Source organism: Petromyzon marinus, chromosome 7 (assembly GCF_048934315.1).
Source record: "Petromyzon marinus isolate PM22_M1 ecotype Great Lakes invasive population chromosome 7, UKy_Petmar_22M1.pri1.0, whole genome shotgun sequence".
NCBI classification, from domain to species: domain Eukaryota; kingdom Metazoa; phylum Chordata; class Hyperoartia; order Petromyzontiformes; family Petromyzontidae; genus Petromyzon; species Petromyzon marinus.
Genome location: NC_133673.1, coordinates 12,835,530 through 12,852,191, shown reverse-complemented (window position 1 = coordinate 12,852,191; position 16,662 = coordinate 12,835,530). Strand labels below are relative to the sequence as shown.

The window sequence follows — 16,662 nt, the reverse complement described above, 5'->3', positions numbered from 1 at the left end:
GTTGGGGGTGACTTACAAAGACATCGAGTGTGGATCAGAGACCTCAGGCATCCAATTACCGTTCCGCTGTCCGTCACACTGGGGGATCCCAGCCACTTAAAGTGACGATTCGATTCATTTCAATTCTGCGATCTCATTCCACGGGGCTGTTTCCGTCAATGGTTTTGATGCACGTCTCTTAGGAGAATTCTGCATAGGATATGTAAATTATGACATCCCCCCACCGTTGGAATAAAATTAGGCAAAAAGGACAAAAATGCCGTAAAAATGTAGTCGGAGCTTCATTTTTTTCTGGGATGTTTTCCAGAACGCTGTTCGGCTGGCTTGGCAGTAGGGATTCAAATCGGCATACGGCAACTACTTCGAGTGCAAAAGTACACCACATTCCGACAATCGCAGGGCAAAATAATGCAAGAGGACGGATGTGGCGTCGCCGCCAATGTATAGGTCGGATTGTCGCAACAGCCTTCCCAGCTCCTTCTCCAGCTCAGGTTCAAGCAACTGGACACACGGGACTAAAAGAGAGGGCAGCGCGCGTTTTATTGAAATCGAGTTGTGCGCGCGTGTGTGTGTGTGGTGGTGGTGGTGGGGATGGAGGTCCACACGCCGGTGGCCTGGTTTCAAAAACCTCCCTACAGAGTGAAATGATCAACTGCCGAGCCATCCGATCTCCGTCCCCGCGACTCCGGGCGGCGGAGTCGGTGGCGACACGCGGAGACCGAGAAGGCGATGCCGCAGAACAGCGCCGTGCCGAGCGCCAGCGCCGAGAGGACCGTCGGCACGAGGGGAGGGAGCGAGTCGCTCCACAGCGACGCCGCTACCTCGCACGAACGCACAAACAAACAAAAAACACGCGCACCCACAACCCAGCCGACATTCGCCACCAAGCGACAATGTTGTCGCCGCAGTATTTTGCCGTGCCAGGCGAGGTGTGTAAAACATTGAGATCACGGGAAGGTGTCAAAAGCGAGAGAGTTTTGACTGGAAGATGCACACCCCCCGCCCCCCTGCGCGGCCTACTGCACCAGCTTTCTGCGATTTAGTCGCGAGGCACTGCGCTTCGTCTTTGGATGGAGGGAGATTGCCTCTAACACACACATCAGCACCACCCTATATAGTCCGCAGACTTTTGGGGCAAGTGTTGTTAGAGCACCTATTTAAAAAAAAAACACCAGTAGGTTGGCAGTGGTACAACGTGTGCCCACAAAGCTTGATGACCGTCTAGGCCCTGGATTAGATTCCCAGACTCGGGCACCTTTCTATGAAGTTCTGAAGGTCGCTCCCCCCCCCCCGTCCCCTTTGGATTCCCCGGTTTCCTCCCATAGCATAAAACAAAACCACACACACGAGTGCAACCAGTATTGGGGCCAAAACATCACAATGACAACAGACTCAGCACATTACTCAATTAGAGATCACACATGGCAATATCACCCCCACCCCCCAACTGCAACAAACTCAGAAAGAGGCCCTCCCAAAAAACCCCCACAAAATTGTCTTTGAGACTCCGGGAGACGACTTTGGTGGGTGAACACGCGACAATGCCGAGGCAGCAGCACAGTCCTCACCGCGAGCCTCCCTCGACTGCATCGGCAGCTCGCGCGGCACCTCCAGTAGACGCAAGGGGCCCACAGACGCCAAGCCCCTGGGTAAATCTGCGTCCCAGTCACGGGGCCTCGGGTCCGACACTCTCCCTGCAACGGATGGAGGGGTGACAGACGGGCATGGTGGGATGGTAAAGATACAAAACAAAGACTTCTCTCCCCCCCCCCCCCACTATACAACCTTAACAGAATGTTGGGGCGAGTGCTGTTAGAGAGTACCCATCTACAGTACGATGCAAGCTGGTTATCTGCTCTTATTAGGATCATTCCTTGATTTGAATTAAGTTGCCTTAAATATAATGCAAGTGTTTATTGCTTTCAAATTAAATATTGCTTGGGGTTCTCATTGCTTTTCACTTTAAAAAAACTAACGTCTTGTACATTCATTACACATCTTAAAAATCGGACGTTCATGCAAACTCCATACACTGCAAAGCGTACGAGACGCCATCCAACAATAAAAGTCTACATTTAACATAATTTATTTTAAACTGCTTTTTGCGTGTTAGTTCGTCGTTTTTCCCTCGCACCTCCGATTAGCACGGTTAGCTACGTACGATGCGAAGTTCAACATAAGGTCACGGAGCGAGTTGCTAGCACAAGGCGGACACGTGGGGGGGGGGGGGGCAAACTCCCCCAGCATCACGCAAAATCTCTGCCACAAAGGAGGCCTTCACAGCCATCTCTTGGGGACCACCCCCAGTGGACCCGCTTGGGCAGGAGGCCACAGGTATGGCGAGTAGACGCCGCACCCGCACGTACTCTGGCGGCGCGCCACGCAGGTAGGAGGGATGCAGTTGGCGTCTCCGTCCCGACAAACGACAGCGCTGCAGTGGAAGAACACCTAGCGGCGGGGGTGGGGGGGGTGGAGATGTTAGGAGCAGAGATCAGCGACAAATGCTTAGCAGCCACCGTCAGCCGTTGAGGCTTCAACCGTGGGAGATCGTCAAATTGCTACTACCACCACCACACGCGTACCATCACTAAGGGGTTCAGTACTTCACTTGTCATTGGCATGGCAGTTTTAAAAATTGCACCGAACGATCGCTCGGCAGAAGCGGCGAGAATTGGGGTGGAGGCGGTGGCACCGTGGTTGAGAAAAATTTATAAAAATGCTCCGCACCGTGCGCAGGCAAGGCCGAGTTGTACCACTTAACGGAATCGATGCCATGGCCAAGGGCATCCAAGGCCACCATTAAAAGTATTGTCGGCGCGTGTGTTGTATAGAAGCAGCCAGGTCGGTGGTCACTTTTTACAGTATCGAATCTCCATTGCTGGTGGTTCTCTTCTCAGTATAGAATCTGCCATGCTGCTGGTCACTTTTTCATAGTATCGAATCGTCCCCCATGTTGGTGGTCGGTGCCCAGTGCGCACATCGGCGAGTGTAAGTAACGGAGACGGGCAGGGGGAAGAGGCTGGAGCTCACCCGGTCGTAGATGGCGTTCGGGCTTGCGCCGACAACAAACACAAACGTCTTCACCTCGAACCGCTTGTAGAGTCCAGGCAGGGGAACCTCCGGAGTCTCCTCGACGCCAAGAACCACCGTCTTGTAGTTGTCTCCGTCGAAAGGGCAGCTGCAAGGACGCAGAGTGCGTTGTTTGGACTCGATTCGCAAAACGGCCATAATATCGCCAGCCACCAGCGGGGGTGGGGGGAGGGGGGTCGGACACCAGAAAGCTGCCAGTCACAAAAAAAACGCGCGACACTGCAGAGTTCTCAAAGTGTCCGATCGTCACCGAAGAAGTCAGAGCCACAAAAAGACAATTGCCATCTTTGCTGGCGATGAACACACCTGCAGATCTTTTGGCCGAAATAACTTTATCCAACATGTAAAATGGGAATTCCATGTGCAAGTTGGTTAAAGTGCATCTGTACAGTCGTCCGCAATTTACGCAACGGTCCAGCCATCTGCCACTTTCTAGGCTGTCCCACTTTGGCCAAACTTGCCATTGCGTCCTGCTGCTCAAAACAAACACTTCTGGGTGAAGTTCCCGAGCCGGGAGATGGAAATCCCACATTCCTATGGCAGGGACTAAAATTAACACCATTAGAAAATTAATGGTTAAGATTTATCAAAATCAGTGCTGTTGAGATTCTAGGGGGTGCACGGGACCCCGAGGGTAAAAACATTTATACCTCTGATATTTTTAGACAGATACAGGCAATCCTCGGTTTACACACTTTGTGGTACACCATTTTGGAACAACGCCCGCTTTTTTTACTTAGACCTTTGTTTGACATACGCGAGGTTATTTTCGGAATAACGTCACCCGCAACGCGAGGTATTCCACCCCTAGCCTGGCACAAACGGCATTGCCAGCAGCCAGTTCGGTACGATATCTCGTGTGAAGAGATGACTAAGGACACGGGTAGCCAGATGCCTAACATCCAGACGGGGAAGGGGCACAAAGGTGAAGGGATAATGAATGAGAAGGTTGTGTAGCAAGAGAACACAGGTTGGTTAAAAATTGAAGGACCGAGTATTATTTTGTGTACATGTATTGTGTTGATATAGGCTAGGATAATAAGCGATTATGTCTGCGAGGGCAAGTGAAATTCCCGAACCCCCTTCACCATTATTTTACTTATGGAAAAAACTTTGCTTTTGACGCAAGCAATTGAGATGCGCGCTTTACCCCCAGGAACGCATCTTTCGCGTATGGTCAAGGAGTCCCTGCACGAGTGATTCTTAATCCCAACGCGAGTCCCGCTCTCGCTCACTGACCCGTCCTGCAGTATTGGCCATAGGATGGGGCCGGCACGGTCGGGGCCCGGAGTGGCCCAGCACGTGGGGAGGAGGAGGACGAGGCGCGGGTCGGCGTGGTCGAGGAGTCGAACCTCCAGGAAGATGGGGTCGCGGAGTACCTTGATGACGGGGAAGACCGAATAGTAGGCGGAGTACGACTCGTCTGGGGAGGGGAGCAGCGAGATCGCGCAGACACCGACGTGCACACGCAGAACGGAGACAAAGATCAAAGATCACCCCCCGCCGCCATCTCCGATAGCCTATAGTTGGAGATGCGCTTAAGATGTTTTTATCGTTGTGAAAAAACTGAAAACAACACCAGTCACTTAATTTCTACCGTCAATCATATTTCATACGGTTTATTCATTCACGACTGAATTGCTCAATTCTATCAGTTATTCACCCCCCCCCCCCCCCACAGCTCATTCATCTTCTTTCCATCATTCATCCCACTTAAAAAGAAAATCTCGTTTCATCAATTCGCTCATTCGACTCGTGTCACAAACCCGAATATTCCCCCCCCCACCTCCCCTCGCCCGCCACCTGTGGCGAGGCGCATCTCCACGCCGAGGTCCCCCCTCTCCTGGGCGGGTAGCGGTGGAGTCGGCGTGGGCACGGCCAACTGCATCGTCCCCTCCACCACCCCCACGTAGCGGCACCGCAGGGTGAAGCTGCGGCATTCAAAAGGAAACAACACGAATCGCAATGATCAAGCCACTGCTAATGCCACCCCCCCCCCCCCATCTCTGAACAGGCTGGTCACACAATTAAAAAAAATCTATCGATAAAATCGATTTTCATGCTCGCGATACAGACACCGAACTAAATTGTATGCGATGACTTTCAATCATCCGTGTACGTTCTGCGCAACCTTTGTTTCATTTATCAAATGCATACTTCAAACCAAAATACACTCGCATCCTTTTCCCATTCATCCATTTAATTAGGTCGATCCTCGAGTACCTTCAAAGCATTGCTCCTAGGCATCATGCTCCATTGTACATTCCCAGCTTTGTCCGTCGAAACAAATTGTCGTGCCACCGATTTACAAATGTCCCCAAAGGGGAACGTTTTCAATCCGTTCGATATCAGCTTAGCCACCACCCCCTCCCCTAACACTACCACAGTAAAGAAGCCCCATCACTACCGGTCACCACCACCACGTATGCAGAACTTCTTTCGCACCACCACCCGCTGTGGTTGTCGAGCAGCGATTGCGACGCCGTGGCGGTGCGCCCGCCGGACGTGGCCTCGAACCTGTACGTGCCGGACCTGGTGACCGTGACGTCGTCCTGCGCGCACACGTCCCGCTCGGCCGCCACCGTCGCCTCGTACTCCACGCCGCCACCGCCGGCCTCCACCTCGGCAGAGTTGGGGGACAAACAAAAATAGGTTTGCGGTCACCCCGGACAGTCACGGCAGAGTCTCCCCTCTCACCCCATCGACTCGTCTCCAGGAGGAGGATTCCAGTCCTGCTGATACAAATCTCGGGGGGGGGGGGGGGGGGCGAATTATTACGTGGAAGGAAATCGGAGCACCCAGAGAAAACTGAAAAAACAGATTATTTATACTGGAGGAATCTGATGAGCTATAACGTTATTTTTTAAACGGATGTCCGGCAGCACGGGTACCGTGCCAGGGGGCACCGCTCTATCCCCGTACAGCTGACGATTAGTCCACTTGCTGTACTGCTTTCCCCCGACGCTTCAGGCCATGGCACCGCTACACCCAGTTAATGTTGCATGAAGAGCCGAGGGGGATTTGTTTCTACAGTGCACTGGGGGCTGCAGGAACTGGAGACGCCTGCGAAGACAAAGACCTTCCCCCGTATAGCCTTAACAGACTGTTTGGGCAAAAGCTGTTACAAAGCAGCACCTATGAAGGCCGGCACTGTTGCACAACGAGGGGGTGCGTGGCCAGCACCACGCCCGGCCGCCTTTGCCTTCCGAGTGGCGATGTTTACACAACGCACCCAGCAACTCATCGAGGCCGAGTAGACCCAGACACGCCAGGACAAACACGCTCGTTGCCCGGGCGCCACGGTGCCGAGACGTTAACCACCTCGCGTGGTAGAAAGAGGAGATTGGTGGTTCGATACCGACGCTGACGCCTGTATATTTGGATAATCTTTGGGTCTTTCGGTGAAGTCACGTAGATAGGTTCAAAGAACATAAAACATTTTTTTTTTTACAAAAAAACGTTTCGATCGCAACACGAGCGATCGTCATTAGTACGAAAAAAAGACGATCGAGTGTGTTGTGGTGGAAACGTCGTTTTTTGTTATTTTCTTTGAACAAATCTACGTGACTTTACCAAAAGACCCAAATAATATTAGTTCCTGCAGTCACAAAAGCTTTAAGTCAAGATACATATTTGGATTCCGCATGGATCTTTCTCCGGGTTGTCTGGTTTTCCACGATTTGGAAACAGGCGTTTTAGATAATGTGGCTGCTATCAATTTCCAAGTGAAAAAAGGCACTTCATTTCAGCCATCATTTGTGGCCAGGTCGCTTCTGAAAAAGTGTGACACAGCTCAGTGAGGCCTTACCTGGTAAAAGAAAAACAGTTTATCAAACAATACCGTTTGAGACGGCATGCCCAGAACGCATCAACTGTGGCCCCCGCACTCCCGTTCACCACCCCCCCCCCCCACGTACACCCACCCCCACGTACACCCACCCCCACCCTCCCCCCGCGTCCCGTACCTTCCACACGGCCCCGCACTCCGCGACGCCGAAGCGGAACACCGCAAAGTCGTCGTCCAGGTGGACGAGGCCGCAGGAGCGCGACTCGGAGCCCTGCACCCTGACCGAGCTCAGGTTGAGGCCGCTGGCCGGGCCACTGGGCACCACGAGGACGAAGTGGCCGTCCCGCGTGCACACTGCGGGCAGCAGAGGGAGGGGAGCGAGCGAGCAACGCCGGCGAAGAGATGGCCTCGTGGTGGCACGAGGCTGGGTGGTGGTGGTAGTCGGGTGGGCATTAAATCTCCCGCAGGTCGATGTTCGTCGCTACAAGGCCCGCGGGCCGCTGGCGGTCCCTGGTGGCCTTTAGTGTGCCCTTCCCCCCTGCCCGCCCCCGTGATTTCAAACCCCAATGGTTTGAAATGCGTGGCGACACTTCACATTGATGTCTTACCGGCGAAAGTGTCCGCCCCCCCCCTCCCCCTCTGAAAATACGTGAACCACTGCCGTGGGTTATAGCTTGGATCGGTGGACCAAAGCGCTCGTCTCGCAGAGCGCGAGTTTTGGTTTTTAGTGGTGGCGCGAGGTTAATGTTGCGAGCCAAGATTGGAGACTGTGGAGTTATTCATAGACCATTGGTGCGAGGCATGGGATTGTCCAGTGGTGGAAACGAGGGTGATGGGGACAAGGTATCATTGGTGGCAGTCCTCATGAGCGCTGCCATTTACCATCTGGCTCATCGTCCAAGGCGAGACGGTGGGCAGAGGGCACAAGATGTTCATGGTGGCGGGAGGCTGGGTGGCGGCGGATAAGGCAAGCATGGCGGCATCCCTCCAAGTCTCAAGGTTCTCTTTGTTTAACCAGGAGGGTCATTTGTGGTGTAACGTTCGAAATTGGGAAATGTATATCCCAACAAAGGCCGAACTCCCACGAATCAGGAGATTTATTCATGCAGAGCTCTGCATCTTGATGTTCCGGCTGGCTGAATAATACAATTAGCGTGTGCAGGCCGGCCAGTCACGTGACAATGCTGGTCAGTCTCAGAGGGAGCTTTTGGGGGGGGGGGGGGTCACTGGATTCATAGCGCATCACGCCGTCCACCCATGAGAGAGGGGCCCCCGCGCCACCCGTCCCTCTCAAATCGTGTGCCACGCTCATGTAGTTACCAGAATTCCCATAGATGCACGTCGACTGTTCACCACCGCCACCGCCATCTTCATAGCAGCAGCCCTGGGCAAGACACGCGTCCTGGCCGGCAGACGGAGAGTCGCAAAGCGGCCGAGAGGACAGGGACACGGGGCAGTCCGAGTCACCTGGATCACATGGGTGGTGTAGTTGGGGGGGGGGGGGGGGACAGCAAGGTGGACATCACTGGTCAATCATCAGTCAAGCCTGCCACAACTCAAATTATTAGAGGTTGTTTGTGTGTACCGTACACAGCCAACTGCACCAATCGGTTGGCTACATACGGAGGTGTAGGGCCAGTCATAGTCCTGCACACGGCTACTCATGGCCATTAGGATGATCAGAAGTTGGCATCCTGACATCATGAAACAAGCTGGCACAGGGAGATGTTCACCAGTTGCCAGATGGTTGAGAAGAATGGTTTAGCCTTTATCGATAATCCATCGTTATGTCCCGGGAGGCTCATCGTCATCTTCGATCCATCACAACCATCTCGATCTCTCCTCCACCGCCATCGCCACAATCTCTAGCAGTCAACCCGTCAATCACTATCATCACCACCACATGACATTGACGAAGACTCCAAGACACTATTAGGGGGCAGACATCAAATTTTGACTACGGTAGAGGTTTTGATTTAAAGCTTTCGTGACTGCAGTAATTCATATTCTTAGCTCTTTCGGTAAAGCCACGTTGAAGGGAAACAATAAAATAATAAAATATATATAAACAATAAAAATTCACGACGTTTCGACCATAATACAAACGGTCGTCATCAGGTGTGTCGGTTTGCATTAATTTATTTTTAAACGGTGTATTTATTTATAAAAATGTCAGCGCCACGCGCAGCGATTTGGTAGTTTATTTTGAAGGACTAGTCCATCTATGTTCTGAAAAGAGGAGGGGGGAGACGAAAAATTAATGTATGCTGTCTGAAAGCCACTAAGCGTGATTGCTAAGCCAGAATCCATCTTCTCGATTGAAATTGTCTCTGTGCTTGTATATGTGGATAGCCTCATGAACGAATCTCTCATGGTAGCCAGATGGCTTACAAAGAACCTCTGTCTTGGAAAAGTCAATGTCATGTGAGCCTACTGAATAATAACAATGATCTGCCACGGCCGAGGTGTTGGTCCTACAGTGTTTAAGGTCTGCTTTGTGTTCACGAATGCGGTCCGAGACATGGCGTTTGGTTTCTCCAATGTAACTACTACCACAGAGGCAACTTAGTTTGTAGACACCAGGGTACTGTATGTCCGGAATCACATCTTTTACAGACGGAACCAGATCACGGATTTTATGTAATGTGTTGAAACGGACCTGGATCTTGTGTTTATTCAAGATTTTGGAGATCTTTTTTGTGATCCCCGCAATGTAGGGTAAAGTGATGGTTTTGAAAGGCTCCTCAAGAGGGTCCTTCTTCATAGTTTGAGTGATAGCTTTGCGGATTGTATAGTCGGAGTAACCATTAGCCTTAAGAGCTTGGTGTACGTGCATGAGTTCACTGCCTATGTGTTCCTGGTCGGATATGCATTGGGCTCTATGATACAGAGTCTTGATGAGAGAGTTCTTCTGTGATGGATGGTGGTGGGAATCAGGTTTCAGATAAGCATCCGTATGGGCAGCTTTCCTGTAGACAGAGTGGCTCATTGAACCATCAGGTCTCTTTTTAATTAGGATATCCAAAAAAGGTAGCTTGCCATCTTTTTCGACTTCCATGGTAAATCTCATGGCTGGGTGTATGGAATTGATGTGGTCGAAGAATTGGTCTAGAGCATCACTTTACCCTACATTGCGGGGATCACAAAAAAGATCTCCAAAATCTTCAATAAACACAAGATCCAGGTCCGTTTCAACACATTACATAAAATCCGTGATCTGGTTCCGTCTGTAAAAGATGTGATTCCGGACATACAGTACCCTGGTGTCTACAAACTAAGTTGCCTCTGTGGTAGTAGTTACATTGGAGAAACCAAATGCCATGTCTCGGACCGCATTCGTGACCACAAAGCAGACCTTAAACACGGTAGGACCAACACCTCGGCCGTGGCAGATCATTGTTATAATTCAGTAGGCTCACATGACATTGACTTTTCCCAAGACAGAGGTTCTTTGTAAGCCATCTGGCTACCATGAGAGATTCGTTCATGAGGCTATCCACATATACAAGCACAGAGACAATTTCAACCGAGAAGATGGATTCTGGCTTAGCAATCATTGGAAAGATTTGATTAACCATTTCAGGTGTTGATTGCTCACGCTTACAGTGGCTTTCAGACAGCATACATTAATTTTTCGTCTCCCCCTCCTCTTTTCAAAACATAGATGGACTAGTCCTTCTAAATAAACTGCCAAATCGCTGCGCGTGGCGCTGAAGTTTTTATAATTAAATAAACCAGACCGTTTTAAAAATAAATAAATAAATGCAAACCGGCACACCTGATGACGACCGTTTGTGTTACGGTCGAAGCGTCGTGAGAATTTTTATTGTTTTATATATTTTTTATTATTTTATTGTTTCCCTTCAACGTGACTTTACCGAAAGAGCTAAGATTATACGGTAGAGATCACAATGAAGCCCGAGGTCAAATGGATGACAAGGGCAGAGGTCACAATGATGAGTCAATCATTGAGGTTCGAGGTAATTGTGTAGAGGTTAGGGCCAGGCGCAGCTCCAGAGCCGCATGCAGCTCTAAGAACTGCGTAAGGATCGTCGCGTATTCACGTGCACTGCAGCTCTTGAAAGTTTTTTTTATTTACCGAATTGGAAGGGGAAAAAATGGCTATTGTCATGTTGGTTGACGACCCCTGGATTGGGCGGGGAGGGGGGGGTCACGATGTGCATCGTCTTCGCTTACCGACTACGAGCGAACGAGGCCCCAGGGTACAGGAGACTGAGAAGGTTGTGCGAGACGTCACTCGGTACGCCGTGGTCTCCATCACAAACACCATGCGCCTGCTCGAACCCTGTGAAGGAAATCGTCAGGAGGGACAAAGCCCTGCGGCAGAGTCGGCGGCGGGGGACGAGCCCCCCCCCCCCCCCATTAACATAAATCAAACCTCGGTGTCAATGGGTTCGTAGCGCATCGCTCAGATCACCGCGCCACCGCCTCCCCAAACAGTTGGTCCGGAAGTTGCAAATAATTAATAGGATACTCTTTGGTTCTTTTGGTAAAGTCACAGTTAGAAATAAAATAAAATAAATCACGACGTTTCGATTGCAACACAAGCAATCTTCATTAATAGGATTTTTTATATATATGCAGGGTGCTTAAAAAATGTTCACACTTATATGGGACTACCGGTTTTAAATAGCAAAAGAACGGATAACAACATGGAAACAGGATAACAAATTTTGATTTAAAGCGTTCGTGACTGCAGTAATTCATATTCTTAGCGCTTTCGGTAAAGTCACGTTGAAGGGAAAAATAAAATATATATGAAAACAATATATATTTTATTATTTTATTGTTTCCCTTCAACGTGACTTTTCCCGAAAGAGCTAAGAATAGGATAACAAATGTATGTTAATGGCTTCAAAGAGTCTCCACTTGTTCGCCATCATCGCCAACGCGTGCCCGGAATATTCTCCAGGTGGTCCTCCAGAGCCCCCGGGGGAGGCACAACACTTCTTGCGGTATTGTTGCAAATTTTCAGAAGCGTTAACATTTCTTTGAAGCACCCTGCATATACACAAGTGGAAGAGTTGCTGGGAGACGATTGTGGGTGACGGTGCTTGCCCGTTAGTTGCGGCGGGGGGGGGCAATGGGCGCGAGATGAAGACAACGACGCCAGCAATGGCAAAGGGTTGATCCTCTCACCGCGGTCCGCTTACCAATGCGGTCGCGTAACAGCCGTCATTGGGGGCCGAAAACTCGAGGCTGCCGTCGCCCGGCCTCTCCAGCCGGAACTTGCAGCCGCTGGGAGCGGAGTTCACGTTCACCAGAATCCCCGCGGCATCTGGGCACCATCAACAACGCTTAACTACACCGGGAAACAAATTAAGCCAACGAGGTTCTGGCGTGTCAAAAATTCCTCCTCGTCGTTGGTTGCACATTTGTGAAGATTACCGATTAATGAGTTTAAAGCAAAAAGGAGGTGTGGAACATCGGTTTTGACGGGTGGGTCACGTAGCCTTCAGGTAGGCGGCCGAGAACGTTACTAAATGTTAGTTTGTTCACTGCATTTCCACTTCAAATGGGCCACCCCCTCAAGTGACGCGACTACATTATCAGCTCAGGGGATTGCGGCAACCGGCCAGGTGGGGTGCCCCGATATTCGATTCGTCTCGCGCAGTGGAACCTCGGCTGTTACATCGCGCGTGTCTCCTCTTGCCCAATCACATCATTAAGCTCACGGTCTCGAACATTTAACGCTACAGGGGTGCTCCGTCTTAGCAAAATGCAGCCACTACGGCTCAGCAGTATCGCTTGCAATATAATCATTGACGTGTATCTATATTCTTGGTTCTTTCGGTAAAGTTATGTAGAAGGGAAACAATGAAGTAATAAAAATATAAAACAATAAAAGTCTCACGACGTTTCGACTGCAACACAAGCAATCATCATCAGGTGTGTAAACCACAGCAAGAAAATTTGAAAGTGGCGGGTTTTTTTAAAATAAAAATAAATAATAAAACCGCCACTTTTTTCAAATTTTCTTGCTGTGGTTTTCACACCTGATGATGATTGCTTGTGTTGCAGTCGAAACGTCGTGAGAATTTTATTGTTTTATATTTTTATTATTTTATTGTTTCCCTTCTACGTGACTTTACCGAAAGAACCAAGAATATGAATCCCTGCAGTCACGAAAGCTTTAAATCAAGACGTGTATCTAATTAAAATAAATATCCCAGAAATAGCGTTTTATTTTCATAAAGGTTTTTGTCTTAGATTGTGCAAGTATAAATGTGTCGTAACCCTCCACCATCCTACAAAGCCTACGTGTTAAAGAGTTCGTGAAAGCATTTTCATATCAATTAACTTAAATCGCGTTATAAATAAGTTATTTTATACCGTTACAAAACACATCTCATGGTGCTCGTCAAAGGCCCTCTCCCGCCCCCAACTCGTGGCTTTGTCCACCTGGAAGGAGGGGTCAATGCACCCCCTGCCTGCCCCACACGCTAGTTAACGTCACTGGCCACCGTGTACAATGATCTATACATGCCAGCAAAAATCACTGCCGGACGAAGGACCCCCCCCCCCACTCTCCTCCTCGCGAATGCCGTCTCAGTCGTGCCGAGTTATTTCAAAACACTCTGCACCACGCCGGTCACTGCGGGTTGGTGAAGGCGTGGCTGAGGAATGGTTTAAGCAAAATCGCTCACAACCGATGTTAGCCATAGCCAGGAATCGAACTCGCGTCAGTGGGTTCGTGACGCAGTGCAGCGCTATTCGCCGTGTAAGTAACAATAGGTGTTACGTACGATGTCAACGTCGTTACTCAGGACGGGCTCACCGACTCGGAGCATTTTCAGGAGGGTCAATCATTGGGTTTGTGACGTCTGCCCGAACAGATATCCCAGAGTTACTCCCTTCAGTTCCACGGTGAAGAAACTGGGCCCGTTATTCGACTAAATATCATCCCAGGTTACTCATTCATTTCTTTAGATCAGAAGTGCCGAAGCGACAGCCAATGACAATTTAAAGCAACGACCGCTGCAGTAAAAAAAAAAAACTTTACCCTCGCGAACAGTTTGACTTTTAAAACGGAGTCGATCGGAGGGGATGACGAGGGAGGGGGTGGGGGGGGGGGGTGCACGGCTAAGGCACCACCGCTCACCTCTTGCGCTCAGCAACACAAGGCCCCAGCCCAGCGCTTCCCTGGGCATCACGAAGCCGATTGTGTCGACCCCACAGCGCACCAGGGACTCTGGGGAGGGGGGGGGTGACAACATCCAAAAAGTGCGATGCGACAATAACAATAAACCTAAAATCGTGATTCACATTGCAGTGCAAAATCCTGCACCTTCTTACGTGTGGCTCCTGGTGTCGTTGCAGAGCAACAGCTCACAATTTCACATGCAGGTGGGGCCAAAGCGCAGATAACAGCGTTAGCAGCAGCGGCGGCGGAGTGGATCGTCTCTGCGATGTCTCCTTCATGTTTGAGGATCGGGAGCATTGCGTCCTTATAGGTTGTACGGTCCCGTTCATGGATGACCACAGTCGCACTACTACTGGAGTTTGTTTTTTATTGTCCATTTGTGCATCAGGTATCCGCATCTGCCGTGGTTTGTGCGGTGGATGAGATTTAGGGTGGAGCACGAGTTTTGTGGAAGATCAAACTCGGGGTTCTTCTGCATTGGGTCTTTCACAATACGTTTGCGAGTTCTATACCAATTGGTTGTGACGAGAAGAGCTTCGATAGATGGATTACATTCTTTGGAGAAGGGTAAGAAAATCACGGCTGGAATATTACGGGGTAAAGAGGCAACATGTGATGAAGAGTACGGTAGAAGCAGTGGCAGAGCTATCGAGTGTGCAGGTGGTGCAATTGCAGTAGGGGCCTAGACACTGGGTCACATGGGGGGGGGGGGGAATTGCACAGGCGTCGCCAAACAGTGCACTGGAGAGTAGGAACCGCGACTACTAGCCACAGGCTTGAGCGACTGTAGATACTTGGTGTGGTGTGCCGGGTGCAGAAATATTGCAAGGGTTGCGGACCCAGAGAGACCTGGCTGAAATTAGGCCCCGTGGTGTTTGTCTCTCTACCTGCTAGAGGCGGTGGGTCCAGTTGGCCACGTGCACTGCTGACGATTAGCGCCACCACGAGAAAACTGAGAAAAGGAGGTCACAAGTGTACAAAAGTCACACACACACACGACTTCACCAGTTCCCCCCCACCACCACCATGTAGCCTTATCAGACTGTCGGAGCAAATTTTGTTAGCGAGCGCCTATTAAAGAGTAGAACGGCGCACACCGAAGTCGTGGGGGGGGGGGGTGGTGGTGGGGGGGGTCAGAAAACACGCACAGCCGTCGTGACTCTCGTGCGGATGTTCACACAATGGAAACGATGATTCATTTCAAAAGGCGAGACAATACGTTCATATTGCAAACACGCACACAAACCACACAGACCGCACCGTTCCTTCATGTTAGCGAGCACCTATGAAGGCCGGAACGGCGCGAGAGGGGGGTGGAGTGTGGCCAGTACCGCGTTCGAGTGCTTCCATGCTGATGCTTACACACACACCGCACCAGAGATGTTCATTTAAAACGACCGAGTAGACCTAGTTGGGCGACTCGAATTTGTTCATAGGGGAGGTCGGCAAGGCGTGTCGCTGCAACGGAGCATCCCAACGCAGCGCGCCTACCAACAACAACAAACAACGCCGACACCACCACCGGCTAAATCAGAATCGCATGGAGACCAGTTCATCACCACAAACTCTCACATTCAATCACCACCACTACAGCATCGGCACAAATCGGCGACCAGTGCAAGCGTCAACGTAACACAGACGACGCTCCACAGCCAATAGACCATCCACCTGCCATCACCACCCCGATAACGATACCGTGGAGCAACACGGCCACCGCCACCAACATCACGCCCAGCACAAACATCTCCCACCGCGTACGTAAAACGAAGCACGGAACTCAACTCGAATTCTTCACCAACACGGTCTTAAAAAGAACGAAACAAAAAGAGAGGCCACAATACCAGCCAACGTTCCCGGGGGGGGGGGGGGCATGTCCTTATACCTGCGAGGTGCGCCTTATACCTGCATACGCGCGGCAACATCTTTCCCGCGGTCACCTCGCGTTTCACTTCCATCCCCCCCACGAACAGAGAGCAAGGAGGTAGCGAGTAGCCCCCGTTCACGCGTGTTGCAGCCGAAGACTGTTTTGCCGTGCCGCTTATACGATTCGTACACGGTGGTTCTTGTTTAGCCTGTATTGGACTCGGCGTTGTGTGTTGGTGGGTGGAGAGGGGGGGGGCACAGGTGAGTGATTATTTTAATATAATGCAATGAGCCACGCTCACCTGTTGTGAAGCTAATCACATCACTAATTAGCGGTTATTGATTCATTGGTGCGCGCGCACAAAGATCCCCCCGTGTAGCATGAACAGACTTGTTGATGCTCATCTATGCATCGCATGAACACTACCAGCTCGGTCCGTGAACTGAGTCTCCGTCTTGTTGGGGAAATTCCGTTAATGTGCAATTGTTCACCCTGTAATAGTACAGCGTGGTCCAGATGTATTGTGACCTCCCCCCCCCCCACTCCAATTTAATTCTATAAAACTGAATGTGCCATTTTTGTTTGAAGCAAAGTTTATTGAAAACAAAAACAAATTAATATGCAACGGTTTAACTACTCGGTTGAAACAAAATTAAACAAGGGAGGGGGGGGGGTAGCAGTAGTTAAAAAATGGTTACGAACCACCACTCTACAATCAACATCAGTCGCAAGAAGGAGGAGGATGAGAAGGAGAAG

General features: G+C 50.5%; 1 protein-coding gene across 3 annotated transcripts; it reads right to left on the bottom strand.

The window, feature by feature from the left end:
- Positions 1-521: 521 nt before the first annotated feature.
- Positions 522-16,166, bottom strand: LOC116940005 (zona pellucida sperm-binding protein 4-like). Of its 3 annotated transcripts, none has more exons than XM_032949195.2 (14): positions 15,945-16,166; positions 14,930-14,994; positions 14,001-14,090; positions 12,052-12,176; positions 11,075-11,183; positions 8,198-8,344; positions 7,056-7,231; positions 5,608-5,711; positions 4,894-5,021; positions 4,330-4,513; positions 3,031-3,178; positions 2,367-2,448; positions 1,569-1,694; positions 522-817 (listed from the first exon to the last, which is right to left on the bottom strand). In XM_032949195.2, the coding sequence occupies exons 1-14, from the start codon at positions 15,995-15,997 to the stop codon at positions 633-635; spliced, it is 1,722 nt and encodes a 573-aa protein (XP_032805086.2). In that variant the 5' UTR covers positions 15,998-16,166; the 3' UTR covers positions 522-632. The 3 variants fall into 3 exon arrangements, with proteins under 3 accessions (XP_032805086.2, XP_075921527.1, XP_075921526.1); XM_076065412.1 differs by having other exon boundaries at positions 15,925-15,990; XM_076065411.1 differs by lacking the exon at positions 15,945-16,166 and adding an exon at positions 15,405-15,445.
- Positions 16,167-16,662: the final 496 nt, after the last annotated feature.

Excerpts from the sequence above, each read along its gene's own strand:
- LOC116940005 (XM_032949195.2), bottom strand. The coding sequence starts at position 15,997 with ATGGAAGTGAAACGCGAGGTGACCGCGGGAAAGATGTTGCCGCGCGTA. Across the intron at positions 8,345-11,074 it reads GCCTCGTTCGCTCGTAGTCG|GTGACTCGGACTGCCCCGTG; the intron begins GTAAGCGAAGAC and ends CATGTGATCCAG. Across the intron at positions 818-1,568 it reads GCAGTCGAGGGAGGCTCGCG|CGGCGTCGCTGTGGAGCGAC; the intron begins GTGAGGACTGTG and ends CGTGCGAGGTAG.